General features: G+C 49.1%; 1 protein-coding gene across 1 annotated transcript in view; it reads right to left on the reverse strand.

The window, feature by feature from the left end:
• SLC8A1 (solute carrier family 8 member A1) overlaps positions 1–15008 on the reverse strand; it is a gene marked incomplete at its 3' end in the record, with an annotated part of 111582 nt that extends 96574 nt beyond the window's left edge. The window contains exons 1-2 of the mRNA XM_017818761.1: positions 14953–15008; positions 2753–4582 (exon numbers count right to left, since the gene is read on the reverse strand). Coding sequence (XP_017674250.1) covers positions 2753–4575 — 1823 coding nt within the window. The remainder of the gene's footprint in view (positions 1–2752; positions 4583–14952) is intronic.
• Positions 15009–15813: the final 805 nt, after the last annotated feature.

The following is a 15813-nucleotide window of genomic DNA, read 5'->3' on the forward strand; positions in this document are numbered from 1 at the left end:
AATAATAGAGGCTTGTGAATGCTTTCCTTTTATCTTCGTGTCTCCCGGTACTGCCCTACCTTTGTTATTAGTGCCCCAGAAAAACACATCTTACTCAATTTTACCGAGCTGATTGATACAGACCTGAATGGCAGAGCTGAAGAGGCACTAAAGACCTTTAGAAAGGGCAGCAAAGACATCTCTTGGTCACCAGAGCACAGGAAAACCTGAAATTTTAGAACTCTATTGAATCCAATGTGCTAGGGAATTGCACCATTCTACGTAACTGTGATTTAGTTAAAGCACGGCACTATCAAGCAATGACAGAGTAAACAGGCTGTAGCTCTATACCACATATTGTGCTAGCATATCTTCTTTATTACCATTGGAGAAAATTCTTCCAAGGGAGGATGCCTGTAAGCAGCAGCTCAGTGTCAGGACCACTCAGCCTCTGTGCTGCAGGGCTGCCCTAAATTTGTGCCCAAGAAAACATGGGCCTGCAGGAAATCATCTGCAAGTCAGATTGTACCATCCAACACCTGAACATGGACTGCACCTAAGTTTTAGACTAGTATCTACTGCCTTTCAGATACAGATTGGAATATGTACTATGAGTTTCATTCTGTGCATGTCCTCTCCCACCTGAATGCAGAAAGCCCTTTAGTCAATACCTGGCCCTGTAGCCACCATCTCCTTATGCACCATTCCCCAAGCATCTGTACCACACTGTGAACTCCTAAAATGGTGCTTCCTATGTATCGTCCCTCCCTGTGATTACAGGGAGAGATAGTTCAAAGGCAATAGAGATATGATGGCATCTGCACAGAAAAAAACACACTGAAGTTTCTAAGAAAGCTGTTTTCCCCTGTTTTGTGCCTGCAGTGCACATTCTGACAGCCAGTAAAAAGAGGAAGGAGGAGGCTTGCTGCCCTGGTGAGGGCACACCAGCACACCCCAGGAGGCCAGGCAGCAGATGCAGCAGGATGTGGTCAGCTCATTTCCAGCACACCCCTTGGTTACTGCCCTGTTGGCAAAAGTCAGCAGTGGATAGTGTAGTGGAGGGAAAGCCACCACCAGAGGCAGTAGGCACAGTAGTGCCAGGCAGAAGGCATCACCATCTCACTGCACAACCCCACATCACAGACTGAGCACCAACAGATAGCACGGACACGGGGCTTGGATGAAGGACAGCATAGAGATCCTAACCAGAGTGGTGGATACAAGATAAGGGGGAGTCCCAGCCCCTCTGAGCACAGTTGCAGAGCCTGTGTGTTTGGCCTGCCATGTAAACATGTCACATCCCATGGGAACTGAGAACAAATGTCAAAATCTAACTACTAGTAACCCAGTTTTGCTAGTGCTGAGTGACCTGGATAAAAACTAAAGAGCCTTTGGGAGATATCCTTATAGCCTAGTTCATTGCATCTCTGCAGACAACTCCCTGCTTCTCCTCAAATGGGAAAAAATATAATCAAATAACTGCATTCCTCTTACTACAGTTATCATTCAGGAACCAAGAAGTATGTGCTCTTGACCCTTGTGTGAGCAACATGCATGTTCTGGCCTCCAGACTGCTGGAGCTCTGAACTTCTTGCTCAGTTTTTCCTGAGAAATCAAAATGCCAACTGGTATAAATCCTTTTTTCTCCCTCTTACTTTAAGAAGTTTTATGAAGAAGTTTCATTCTCCCTCTGCACACACAGCAGATACAGGTAACAGACAGAACACAAAGACTGCTCTTGGCACTCGTCATGGGTCCGTCTCAGCTCCCAAGAGACCAGTGCTATAATACATAACAGTCAAGCCAACAGTTAGCTCTTCTCCAACACAGCAGTGCCCTTTATCAGTGACTGCTTTAAGTTCTATGTGGTGGTTTTGTGCTACAGAGATAAAACCCTGTTGGCAGGGATTGATCTGCAAACACAGACTTTACTGTAGGAACAGCCTCAGGCTGGAATACCAGGACTCCCAATGCCTGCTCCTCCCAGAACACCAGCTGGGCAAGGAAATGTCTTCATGACATACCAAAGGATAGACGTTTTCTACCACGATTTATTGAGCTAGTTTATATTCTCCACATAATGTAATAAGGCTACAGCACTACTAATTTTTTCACCATCCACAGAGCAACACTTTGGAGTAGCCTCCAACAGCTTTCAGCCTCTTTTTCACTTTCAAGCAGACAAATGTGGTTGCAGTTGCATCCTAACCATGTGACTTCCCTACATGACAACATTTTTTCAAGACATGTATTGGACAATGACCCAGGCCTACAGCCTTTAGAAGAGGAGGAGGTAAAGTGACCTTCAACAAAGCCCTGAGCAGTAGAACAGACTGTGGCCCAGTCCCGGATGACATGACCCTCAACAGGAAAGAGGAAGTAGGTACCACAATTCATATGTTCAGTTTAAGCCCTTCACAAGACAGGTCCTTGTGACTGGGTGGCCACAGGTATCTTGGTTTTGTTCTCTGCTCCACTGCAGAGCTGAGGCTATAGAGCTCTGCTCAGCATGTGGGTACGGTGCAGGAGGTTGGGCTCCCACATCAGTTCCACCTCCCTGGTGCTGAATGCTGGAGTGCCCATGACCAGGCACTCTCTGGCCTGTTAGCAAGGCAGGAACGCAGCATTTCAGGTTCCCCAAAGCACATATGGCCATTCATGGTTTACTGCAATATGCTGGCACCCAAACACCTCTAGTGCAGCTCTGGGAGCCAAGTGCATTTTATTTCTGGACAAACAGAGACTGTAGGGAATAAGTAAAACCTTCACTTACACTATCTCATCGTTCTGGAACTCCAACTCCCCACAGGTGTCTTCAAAGTCCTCTCCTCCACCTTTAGCTGAGCCTTCAATGGTTTTGTAGGGCACAATAACATTTCCTCGTGCACCAGAGGTTCGCAACACTTTCACTTCCATGGTTCCTACACTTTCACTGATGTGAGTTACTGGCTCCTCAAAGGTGAAGATACCAGCGTGGTCATCGTCAAAAATGGTGACAGTGGCAGTAGATGGTGATCCCAAGCAGGCAAGTGTTGAGACACGACTGGGCTCAAGAACGCCCTCGTCCGAGGGCTCAGTGCTCACACGGACGTTGCTGAGATGTACCAGGAAGTTCTCATCCTCCTCAAATATGTCATCATCGATTATGCCAACACGGATTTCCTTCTGGGTCTCTCCAGGCTTGAAGACCACTGTCCCTTCAGTGAACTCGTAGTCAGAGCCGGCATTAGCCGTCCCGTCCTCTGTCCGGAAGTCAACGTACACTGTGTTAGTCAAGTCACCTCCCCGGCGAATGATGGTCAGGGCCACAGTGCCACAGTTCTCCAAACACTGGTAGGTACCCTGCTCAAAATAGAGCTTGCTGATGGGATCATTTTCCGTCACCTCACTGTTGACCTCGTGCATGCTGACGGCTTTGCGGGCTTGGTCTGCAGCATGTCTCTTCAAGATGTTGCCAGCTCCGGTCATGAGCCGAGTGGCCTGGATGCGGTAAAATGCCCTGCTCTTCTGTTGCTGGCTCAGGACCTGGTAGTTGGCCAACTCAATAAGCTGTTCGATTTCCTTGTCTGGGTGCTTTTGTTTCAGCTCCTTCAGGATCCGAGCCATTTCCCTTCTGGCTTCCTCATCATCCTGGTCTTTCTCATCCACTTCCAACACCAGTGTCCCATCCAAAAAGTTCTCCACATGAGAATTAGCAACCTTTCCGTCCATCTCAATATCAGCTTTGGATGAGGGCCGGTCACCCTCATGCTCTATGATCATACCTCTCTGCTTGCCAGCTCGGTATTTCTTGTAGACGTACTTGTAAAACAAAAGCCTCCTGTCAGCTATCCAGGCAAACACCACACAGATGGGGAAGAAGAAGAAGGTGAGCAAGCCTTCCCAAACCTCCACAATCCCAGGTGAAGACACAGATAAAATAATGTAAAGCCAAGTATAGGCAAAGATGCTCCAGGCCGCCGTAACAAAAAACACTCGCAAGTGCTTGATCTTCCTTATCTCTCCATCTGGAACCACGTACACACATATCGCAATGATGACAAACATGTTAAAGGCAGCACTTCCCACAATCGTGCTTGGGCCCAGGTCCCCTGCTGTGAAGCCATGGCCACACACTTCGATGACGGACAGGAGGATCTCGGGGGCGGACGAGCCCAAGGCCATCAGTGTGAGATTGGAAACGGTCTCATTCCAGATCCTCACAGTGGTTTTGCTGGTCTCACCATTGGGCTTCTTGATGGTTATTTCTCGCTCTTGGGATGTAATGACTTCGATGGAGGACATGAAGCGGTCAGCTATGATAGACACTCCCAGGAACATGTACACCATTGCTACAAAATACACTGTTGCCCGAGCGATTTTGTCACCAAATGAGGGGTCTTGGGGTTCCCATATTGGTAAAATCACACCCTTTTTGCAGATGTATGAGCCAGCACACTCCTCGGTGTCATTCCCTGGCAGTTCACTGGGGCTCTCTGCATGTATGCCATCTGCATGGCAGAGCAACACCAGCACAAGGAGCTGAAAGCTCACTGGGAAGGTGGGTGGGCGAGTTACTCGTGACATGGCCACTTCCTCTGAACAGATCCCAGACATCCTCAACCTTCAGAGACAAAAGGAAAGATGCATTAAGTGAGGCCAACCAGAGATAACAGATTTTCCTCTCCAGTCTCTTTATTTCTCATTTTTCCCAAACATATAATCAAGTTATCCTGTTACTCAAGAAGACCCATTGAATGAGCCCATTTTGTTATGATTACTGATGTTTTTCATGTAGAAATTATCTAGTTCAGTCACCTGAACAAGGGTGGATTCAGATGCTACCATTGGGATAACACCTACCCCCTTTAGCTACTATGATGTTTCTTTCTCTTTGCTGAAAGCCTATTTGTTCAACTGCATTTTCTTGTTCCTCATCTAATTAAAGTCCATCATTCTGCTTCACAGCTGGTAGAAGTGTTTCCCATTTCAAAATTACAGTGCATTCTCTCGCTGGAATTCAGGGTAAGAGCAGGAGAGGACAGAGAATCTACTATCCCCTCATCATGTTTAAAAAATATTTTTATACTTGCCATTTTAAATCACAGTAATCCATGTATTTCACAGCCTTTTCTTGCTCACAGTCCTCCTAAACATCTACTCCACATCAGAAATCTGCACAAAGTGAGCTCTCAAGCCCTGGCAAAACCTTATTCTTAACAGTAACTTGGTCATAAGGTGCACCAGAAGGGCAGTCTGTAATTAATGATTTTGGAGCCATTCCTTCCACAGCGCATCACTTTGCACCTTCCCAAAACTGGAAAGAGCCCCATATGCATCGAAGCCTGGCTCTCTTGGCATGCTTCAAGAGGAAACATGTCCCTGTGCTCTTTTCCCACTAGGTCAGCTTTGACGGCTTCCCCTTCAAGGGCCTTTCTCACTCCATTTACAACATCAATCATCAGGCATGACAGCTGTACTTGCCCTTGTCCTGCCTCAGGATTTTCCAGCAATGTAGAGGAGCTGTTAAAGAGGTTTGCAGTTAGTTAACAGTGCATAAACCGACAGAACAGATGCCTTTAAGTACAAAGAGATGCTTAGTGCAAAAACCTGAGCATGCTCAGTGTTACATTCTCAATTTTACTAGCCAATAAAAGCCAGATCCCTAGTTATTAAAGCTATATTTTCTCCTCAAGGAGAGCCTTTGCTATACTATGCTTCTCCTGTCCAAGTTAATTTAATCACACAGTGCTTAAAATGTTTCTATGAAGAGAGGAAAATGAGTACATCGATATCCTGACTTTGCTGGGAAATACAGAAAGCTGAATTGGTTTTGCTCATAAAAAACTCACACTCCTGAAAGGAAAAAAAAATGTTCAGCCATGAAAGGTTTTAACTTCTAAGAGAAAGTTCTCATTTCCAGGCCCATATCAGAGATGGGACACAAGCAAGAGACAGTCAATGCCTCCTCAAGTACAGTCTTCGCAGCGCCTGGCAGGTCTCACTCTACCATTTGCCATCTGCCTGGTCTCCAGCAAAAACACACCAGGTCTGACAGCTCACAGCTGCATGCACTGGGAGACACAGACCAACCCATTCACACTAAAGGTGGCACCCAGTGACAGCATCCCAGCTGTCATCCGGGCCCAGTCATAGTGATTGGGACCCAAATGGGATGGCTAAGAATACCTTCCCTCTTCCTTCTGAAAGAGGTCTTGTTTCACAGCACAGCTGGGACTCAGGCTGCCTCTCCAGCCACAGAACAGGCTACACATGCTGCATTGCTGACTGCAGTAGTACAGGCAGGCATTCCTGAGGAGAAGCATTTACCCTCCAAAACGGGAACACACCAACACCTCCTTGAAGAAAAGCACCTGGTCAACCACCACCCATCTCCTTCTCCCCCATGACAAATTGCCCCTCCTTGTTAGGGCAGGAGCATATTATGCAGAGACAAGGCTGTGCACAAGTGAACACCTGACTGGAGGAAGCAATAGGTAGCATCCTGCACCCATGTTATGGGGTCTACTCCAAAAGAGACACTGTAATGATGGATCAAAGCCTTCTCCTCTGTTTGCTTTTATTTATGGATATTGTAGTAGGATTATTGGTCTGGAAGAATAATACTGAGAATTTATCAAGGCAGTTTCATATCAACGACATTTTCTCACCAGGAACTGTTGGTCTGCCTCCAACCCCCGCTCCACAGCTTTGTAATTAAGAAAAGAAAAAGATACATAGTGGAGGAAATGAGCAAGTCAGAGAGCTGGGTGATAAGAACAGATAAGATGAACAAGAAAAAGCAAATCTCTTGTAGGAAGATAGATTTAAAAGAAAGTTGTTTGTGTTGGAAATCCTGCTAATGCTACAAAAACGTTCTTACTGCTGGATTCAGGAGCCCTGAACATTGTACCCCTGATCACAGCCCCTTGGTGCCTTCCACTTTCCCAAATGCAAACTGTAGCCACTGCTTACAAAAGTGAAGTAAAAAAAATGAAAACATGATGTTTGTAAAGAAGAGTACCTTGTTGCAGGCCATTCAGCAGATAGCTAAGTTGAAACAGATGTGCATTCATGGTCATTGAAGTTTAGCTGAAGCATGAATTAGTCACCCAACATCTGTACTCCTGTGTTTCACACTGCTCCAAACCAAATCACAGAGACATTTGATAAAGGGGCTGTCAAAACACAGGCTGACTTGGTACCTACTCTGTTTATCCCAGATAGCTCGTAAGTGTAGTTTTGTTTCCTTTTTAAATATGTAGACTTAAAAAAATTCATTGTGGGCATAAGATATTACTCAGTTGCATGGTTCTTCACCCTCTCCTTCTAAAGGCTAGTAGTTTCTTCAAAAAACTCAAGAGCATCCACCTGCCCTTGTTCAGTTAATATTTCTCCCTGTGGCAAGTCATATCCCTGCACATGTACAATTATTCAGAGCAATCAGGCATTGTGAAATCCCCTTGGCAAGAAGAGAAAACAGATGGTTCTAGAAAAAATATTATGCTTTGGGTCACTGATTTAGGTCATAGGAGAGTCCCATCACACTTTGGACCAAGTCTACAATCTCAAAAGGATTTGGGCACTGGAAGTCTCATCCAGAAAAAAAGACATGCAAGAAATCAAATTAATAAGTCATTTGAACTTTATTTGCCATGTTCTTCCCTTTTAAACATTCTAATACAAGCTGGTTTGGGGTTTGTTTTTTTCTATTTGGTTGGTTGGTGGTTTTAAATCAAGTCCCATATTATGTTAAACAGGAGGAAAAAAGGCCTAGAGGTTTGCATCTGAGCAGTCCATCTTTCCGGCATTTTCAACCAGCATGTCACATACAAACAATATTTTTCCCTCAGATGGCAGAAGGTAAAGAAATGTGGAACTTTTTTGGAGATCTCAGAGGGACAAGAAATGGCCGGAGCTTTGGAAGAGAAACCCATCGGCCGCATCAACGTGCCTTCTCTGAGCAGCAGTAGCGTCCCCCAGCTCTCTGCTGTACTTTCTCCAGCATTTTGTGGTGTGGTCATCAAACAAGACTGACATACTATCACCAGCTTTCCTACTTAAACCAATTCACAGTGAGACTCAGGAATTAGGGAGGGCTAGAAAATGTTTGTCCACAACATGCTAGTTACACACATGCAACCAGAGCCTGACACTCAAAATATCTCTGAGAAGCAGCTGCTATTAAATCATCATAATTTCTTTATTTGTACAATCCAAAATAAACAGCTTGGTCCCCCAGAGATCCTCTTACTCTGCATTTGCCTAGGGTCTCAGCCCATGGTCATCACACTGCTGTAGGAATATTCCCAGACAAATCATTTACATTATTCTACAATGAGAAGCAAGGCTACTAGAAGAACAGCCCTTCCTCCAAACCCAACTTTGTTAGCTTTTCATTAAGGTGTCTCAATTGCATTTCCCATCCTGGCCATCAACAATAAAAGCAAGTGCGGGTGCTGATGTTGGCAGCCCTGGCAAACCCTGCCTGCAGTGGTGCTCGTGGCCTTGGAGGCACTACCCCAAAGCCTCTGGGATCAGATGGATCATGGCTGCAATGGGCAGAGACACAGGCTGCTCTGGAGCTCAGTGCTGGCCATACATGTGGGGTGAAAAATCCCAAACTACCGTCCTGGGCCAGCACAGCCCTGCCCATAGGCACTGCCTGATGCTCAGGGACAGCACCCAGAGCCCTTTTTACCACTGCAGGAGTGGAACTGCCTGGGGGCTGCTGGAGAGCTTTAAGGGAAAGTTAGAGCTAGCCAGGAGAGACAGAGCCCAACCTGGGTTCTCCTGAAGTTGCAGCTGAGCCCCTTCCCTTTTGCAACAAGCTCCCAGGGGTGCCAGCAGGCCACTTTGCACAGTCAGGGAGAAAAGCCCATGAGAGCATGGCAAGCTCAGTTTAGATGTAGCTCCTGGCCAAGGGACGTTGGTCCAGCCTTTATTCCAAACTTGGTGTTGCGAAACACCAGGAGGGCAGTTGTTGCTTACAGCAGGGCTAGGAGGGTTGCAGAGATACTTGCCTCCCTTGCATGACAAGGGAGCTCTAGGTTTTACAAATTGGTAGGAGAGAGCTCATGTTGCCAGCTCATGCTCCTGCCCCCCAGCTCAGGAGCTGCCAGACAGGGAGGAAACAGCCTTTTAGACTCTGCTCTGACAGCTTTGCTCCTTCAGGCCGGCTTGTCGCTGCATGCAAAGTGAGCCTGAAAGCTGCTCTGCATTTAAACAAAGCGCAGCTTTTGCTTTGCTGCAGCCCCCTAAAAGTCCCCCCAATGCTCCATTGGGGCATTTCAGCCTTAAAATATCCACCTTAAGACCCTTCCTGTTATTTTCCTACACCTTTGTATCACACACAGGTCTATGACCATCTGCAACATACTGGAAGCACTGTTATTTTTAAAGAGTACTGAAAAAACACTGCTAATCTAGACACTTTAATTACAGAAGGATTGGGCAAGGAAGAAAATGGCCTAGGCTCACAAGGAATGAGTGGCCACACAAAGAGAGACTGAGAGACTTTCCATGGAGAAATTTTTTCCCAGCATTCAATAGAAAACCTGTACAGAGCAGCTGTAACACAGCAGCGTTCGCACCATTACAGCCATTGCCGATGCTACCCAACGGTGCCTACCCCACTGTGACATCAGCTTCATAATAAACACCACTACTGCGGATTTACTGGCAGCTTGTATGGAAGAAGGTGTCCTCACAGCTGTGTCACTGGTGTACAGAAGGCTGGAGCAGCACCCTCTCCCCGCAGGGTGCCTGGTCACTTGCTGGGGGCCAGCAGAAAGTTTGCTGTTCACATAGTGGGTGCTTTTCAGCATGATGTGGGAACACAACCAGGAGCATGTTGCAACACTATAGAGACTCCCAGACAGCCCTTCCACATCCCATAGTCAGAGACAGAGAAGACCTTTTCCTAGTGAGAGTGCACTGCTGCAGAGAGACAGAGAAGGCAGCTCAAACCATCCTTTGCTGGGGCAGGAGAAAGACAGTCTCCCTTCAGCCAGAGAGGCCAAAAACTGACGAAGAAGCAGCTAGTAGTTACTGCAAGGCACAGACAGCCTGTAAGCTAGAGAAAGACAGCATCAAAGCAAGTTAGCTGCTCACTTTCCTGCCACTGTCCCTGGGTAAAAGACATCAAGCCCCAAAAAGGCAGGCTCTCCTGGCCAACAAGTGTTCCCCTCCCTGCCATGCCCTATGCTCCTACCCCATGGCCAGACCTGACATCTCCAAGTTGCAGGACCCCTTTCCCAGCTTCTCTTGCAGCAGACCAGCACTTAAAGAGTCTACTGCAAGCAATAACCAGAATTCCCAGGAGAAAGCACTGCATACCTTGCCTCCACACATGGGACTTACACCCACTGCCCCATCTCCGGAGGGCTAGTAAACCCCTCCTCTCCTGCTGGCCCTTCCTGGCCCTGCTGAAGCCTGTACACTGTGCCTCATTGAAAGTAGCAATCTGCTTTAAAGCAGGCATCTTGGGCAAAGCCTGTACTAAGAAAAGACATGACTGTAGGAAAGAAAAACCCCATCAAATAAATTGTATGGTCTCTGATCATCAATCGGCAAATCAGGCAAGAGCCCAGGTCCACTTTCCTACAGCCAAGGGACACAAAACGGATGCCAACAGTCCTGCAAGGAGGTATGGGGTGCTTCGAGATTTGTCAAGGTAGCCACAGGCTCTGCTGGCTTCACTACTGATCTTGATGATGACCCCATGGCACACCTTCGGTAAAACTTAGCTCCTGACAGCTGTGAGATTTAGCCATCAAGGCAGGAAAAAGACCCTACCCCCACACTGGCTGTACATCCAGGCCCATGGAGGAAGAAAGCTGCTAAGTCCAAATACTCTGTTGCCACTCAGGGCTGCACAGCGTGAATGGCACTTTAAACACAGCTTGGAAAACCCTTGGCTCACTTCCCTGCTCCAGCTCTGCCTGGCTCCTGCTCCCTTCCACCCAGCTCTGCCACTCCAAAACAGGCACAGCCTGTTGGCATCCCCTGCCCATGACCCTCCAGATCTCCACATCAGGAAAATGATTTCCAGGCCATCAGCATCCTGATTGCATCAGTACAAAAAACATCAAAACCTTTCCAAATATAGTCAGAGGCACAAGCCCTCCATGGATCCGATCAAGTAAAATACACATCAGGCCACCCTGTTTTCTGTAAAGGACATTAAAAAGTAAGAATAATTATCAGTCTGCAACTGATTTTTCCAAGTATCCTATCTCTTCAATGAAGCATCCAATCTCCTCCCACAATGTCCCCAGCAACTTTCCAAAATAAACAGATAAACAGAGAAAACAAAACATCCAGAACATAAAATTTCAACCACATTGGATGAATTTGGGGGCAGCTTGCAGAGAATGAGCTTGGAAGTGTGTTAGGGAGATTACAGTCTTGCTTTTCACTCACAGAGACCAAGTGTTAAATTGTCCCTTTCCCCCATGACTCAAGATCTCAGCAATGAATACGTCAGAAAATAAGAAGTAAGGGAGAAATATACTACATTTCTCTGGGTTTGTGGTTTTTTTGTTGTTGGTTGTTTGTTAGTTTGTTTAAACATCTCCCTTCCTACTTGCTGCTGTCTCCAGACCATTTCTCTATCCCTACCACCTGCCTTTGGTCTCTTCTTTATCAAGCAGCATCAGGCTCTTCCCTATGATTCCTCCTCGGTTGTGAATGCCTTCCTCTCTGCCCGTGGATCTCCCTTGCTGATTTAAGCACAGTGCAGTCTGCCTGGTCTCCACGAGCCGGCTTTGAGGCTGCCTTGCCAACAGACTCCCTGTGCGATCCCAGGGCAGCCCTTTATCTCCCTGTGCTCCGTGTCTCCCTATGTAAAATGGGAAGAGCATCTCCTGAGTGCTGGGAGAATAAAACACTGCTAATAAGCCTGAGGCTCCTGAGTAGCCTGGGAAGGAAGTATCTGCCCAGAAGTGCCCCAAAGGGACCAGAAGGGAGGAATTAACAGGCTTGTTGCTTTCTTCTATGCCTGTGTTCGTTCCTACCTCTGTGACTATTTTTGCATTGGGTTTGTAGCTGTGTGTGGGTCCTCTGTGCAGCAGGATTCTCTCCTAGGCTCTGCAGGAACAGAAAGCTTCAAGGGAACAGAGACAAATCCCCAGCCCCAGCTCCCTGCGACCCTCTAGGGATGAAGAGCTGGGAGGCATCCATGGGAATGTGTTGACCTGTGATTCGGACATGATACTAGACAGAAGCTGGGCAGGTTAGTCTGGGCAAAGGCTCACCCTGGCATGCTTCATCCACAAGCTTTGTGACTGGCCCTGGCTGGGGCTGGGGAAGGGTGGTAGCACCTCCCAGCAGAGTCACCGTCCATAGGCACAGCTCTGGCACGGCTGACTCTAGAGGGAGCTGAATGCTAGCGCCGAGCAGACGCCCAGCTTTTAGACCCCCAGATCTCAGGAAAGGGAATCTAAGCCCAGGTGTGTGCCGGGCCTTTGTTACCTACCTCAAACACAAGGTTAACCACCTCTCCCTTCTCCTCAGATTCCCCCTCCTTCTCTGTCTCCCCAGGAGCTCTTTGCAGCACCAAATCTCACTTCTATTTGTAGCCAGGTTTCCTTAGGAAGCCGGGCATATGAAATCACAGTTTCCACGTCTGTCTGTCTGTTCACATCGCTCCCCCCTCTTTCCAATTTCAGCTAAAATCACCAGAGGGACAGAGATAGCAGAAAAAGCCAAGTTCCTACATGCTTCCTGAAAATAGCTGGAGAGATACCACTTATGTCCTCTGCAAGGGAAAGACTGGTCAGTGGGCTCAGCCCATACTGGATGCCAAGAGTCTCAACAGCACAGCACCCTGAGCACCCTGCAGCAGACCCAGGTGGAGCAGAGATTTGCACAGCTGTGGGCACCAGTGTCCGTGAGCTGGGAGCACATGCAGATTACAGCACGTAGAGTTGAACAGGGCTCCAGGTTCTTCCCTGTACCAGTCACAAGGAGAGCCATAGACATGTGTTGTCTATGACCAACCTGTTGGTTGGCTGTCCAGTGATGCTTGTGTCTTGGGGGTCACTGGGCTTTATTCCAGGTTCTAAGTTTCTTTGGGATGCTGGAGAACAACAGGTTTATCCTGGTAAGCCATGAGAGTATCCCCTCAAAACCACAGCAGAAAACCAAATTCTGTCCTAGATGCAATGTCAGAAAATTGCAACTCTGAAAGCAGTGAGCAGATCTGGACACTACAAAAGGCAGAGAAGCGGTTGTGCCTATATAACACCATTTAAGGTGATGTAGAGACTCCCAGGAGCAAGGACATAAGCCAAAGTTTGTGCCATGTCATGTACAGCAGTACCAGGAGAGAAAACCTGGTACTTAAACAGGTGAAGCCTGTTTAAGTCTCGGGAGCAATTCACAGCCAATAGATCACAAAAGCCTTAGTGAAAGTGGGGGGAGAGAGAAGAAAGCAAAGTTTCATCACCTTAAAACTGTGCTACTTGGTGTTGGCATTCAGAGATGCTCGACATAAAGAGTATGTCCAACCTCCTCAGGTATCTTGAATGAAAACCCTGGTACAGAGGAAGCTTTGGCCAACGTGGCTTCCCAACACTGACTTAGGAGTTGTTTATGTCTCCAGAAAAACAGAGCTGGTGGGGTGTAAGAGGAGTCAGAAAATGCATCAGCTTTCCTGGGGAGTTGGTGGGGGGGGTTCATGGCTTGGCTGGCAGGTTATGGCTCTAGAAATGCTAGATTATTTCCCTATTTGGACTAAATGTCTGTGTTGAACAAGGGGCAAAGCTGCTATTGAAGAATCATTTGGAAGGAAAGGGGAGAAAGAAACATTTCATAGGTGCTCCCAAGGGACTACAAATGCCTTTCTTTGGTGATATCTACTTCCCCAGCCAAAGCCATATAGAACAGCTCTTTTTTTCCTGGATGCCACCATCACATCAACATGCAAGCGTCCCAGCTTCCCTTTTCTAAATAAAAGTGCATCTCTCCTTTTTGTGGTAGTCACAAAAAGCACATGAATACCTAGGCAAGTGTCAGGAGAGCACTCAAAGAATCCCAGCCTCTCTCAGCCTTCATTTCCATTACCTGACTCACAAATTTCCAACATCTGGGACTGGAGGAACATCTTCCTGTAAAGCGCAAGCAAAGAGGTCCCCTTCAATCACACACTTGCACCCACATGCCTGTGACCTTGTGGTTTTACTACAGCTTTCATTTTCAGACTCCAATTCTCCCTAGTGCTTGCTGCATTTCTGTAACATTTTGGCAGTTTGCTTTCGCCTTGGAGACAGAGCAGAGTGCGGAGTTGTTTTGCATGGCTCGGTGGGGAGGGAAGCAACAAGGCTGCGAATAAAGAATTAAACTCAAGATGACGGAAGAGCCCCAGCCATGCTTCCACCTAGACAAAGCCTACGTGATGAGCGCTGCTTAATACTAGCCCTTAATAACACATGATGCTCGAGATGAAAATGGAAATTTCAGCGTGGCTGCAGGTGCCTCCGACCACTCACCTCAGGAATCGCCTCAAGGCAGGAAAAGCAGCCCTGCCTGGAGACACGCACAGCCCCGGCCAGGCGGAGGCACCGCACCCCGCCGCGCACGGGGGGATGCGCCCGTAAGCCCCCCGGGGAAGGGGATTTGCTCCGGCCCCCTGCCCGACCCCACCTGCCCAACAACGCCCGGCTCTCGGGGTAGGGGGGAGGCAACACCGCGCCGCAGCCGCGCCTCCCGTCGCGACATGTCGCGATTGGCCGGCGGGGGAGGGGGGCGAGCCCCATCGCCTGCCTAAAGGTGCCGTGGCTGGGTTGTAAAATACATTCTCTGGTGTGTGTGGATGTGTGAGCATCCTACCCCCGCCTCCCCATCGGCTCCCACACGGCTCCGGGTCTCCCTCCCGGCCCCCCCCAGCCTCCCCCGGCACTCCGACGCCGGTGTAGAAAGCAGTGTCCAGGCGCCGGGGGACTCGCCGCGCTGGGCAGGGCCGGGGCGAGGGCCGGTCGGTCTCGGTCCTACCTGGCGGGGGGCAGGAGCGGGCGTCGCCGGGGCCGGATCAGCAGCGGCGGGGCATCGCGGCGGGGCGGGCGGCGGAGCCCCGGTGCGCTGCCGAGGCGCGGCGGCGGGCGGGAAGGAGAGAGGGAGGGAGGGAGGGAGGGAGAAGGGAGGAAGGAAGGGAGGGAGGGATGGAGGGATGGATGGAGGGAGCGCGCGCACACACACGCACACACACACAAACGCGCGCAGCGCCCCGGGGATGCGCTCAGCCGGCCCGCCCCGCAGGCAGCCTCCACTCCCTCCGCATCCCTCCGCCGCGATGCGCGGGCAGGGAAAGACCTCCCTCCTCCGCGGTAGCAGCTTCAGCCCTCCTCCTCGTCCCCCTGCTGCTGGAAATATTTCCCGATTTCCTCCTCGGATCGAGGGACTTTGAAAGGCAGGGCTGGCTGCGGACCCACCCCCAGCAGCCCTACCCTCCCTGCTTGGGGCAGTTCCCCAGCCCTGCCCTGCCTGCCCCCAGCCCTGCCCCTCCTGACCGGGACAGTTCTCATCCATGCCCTGCCTGACTCCAACCCAGCCCACCCTGACCGGTCAGGTCCTGCCTGCTGTGGCTCGTCGCATCTCCCCGGCCGCCCTGCAACCTGCCAGGGCAATCCTGAACCCATTTTCACTCTGCAGGAAGGAGCGAACCCTGGGAGAGATGGCGACAAGAGAAACACGTGTGTGTGTGTGCAAGGAGTGCGTTGCTGTGCCTGTCCCCGTGCCCCACAATGTTGCCCATGGTCCCTGTGGGGAGGCAGGAGGCCAGGGGACCTGGATTGGGACTCACTTCCCTATCACATCCTCAGAGTTGAGGTGTTTGCAGAGGACAGTGGGGGACAT

The sequence above is a fragment of the Lepidothrix coronata genome, unplaced genomic scaffold (assembly GCF_001604755.1).
Source record: "Lepidothrix coronata isolate B3197 unplaced genomic scaffold, Lepidothrix_coronata-1.0 Scaffold71, whole genome shotgun sequence".
NCBI classification, from domain to species: domain Eukaryota; kingdom Metazoa; phylum Chordata; class Aves; order Passeriformes; family Pipridae; genus Lepidothrix; species Lepidothrix coronata.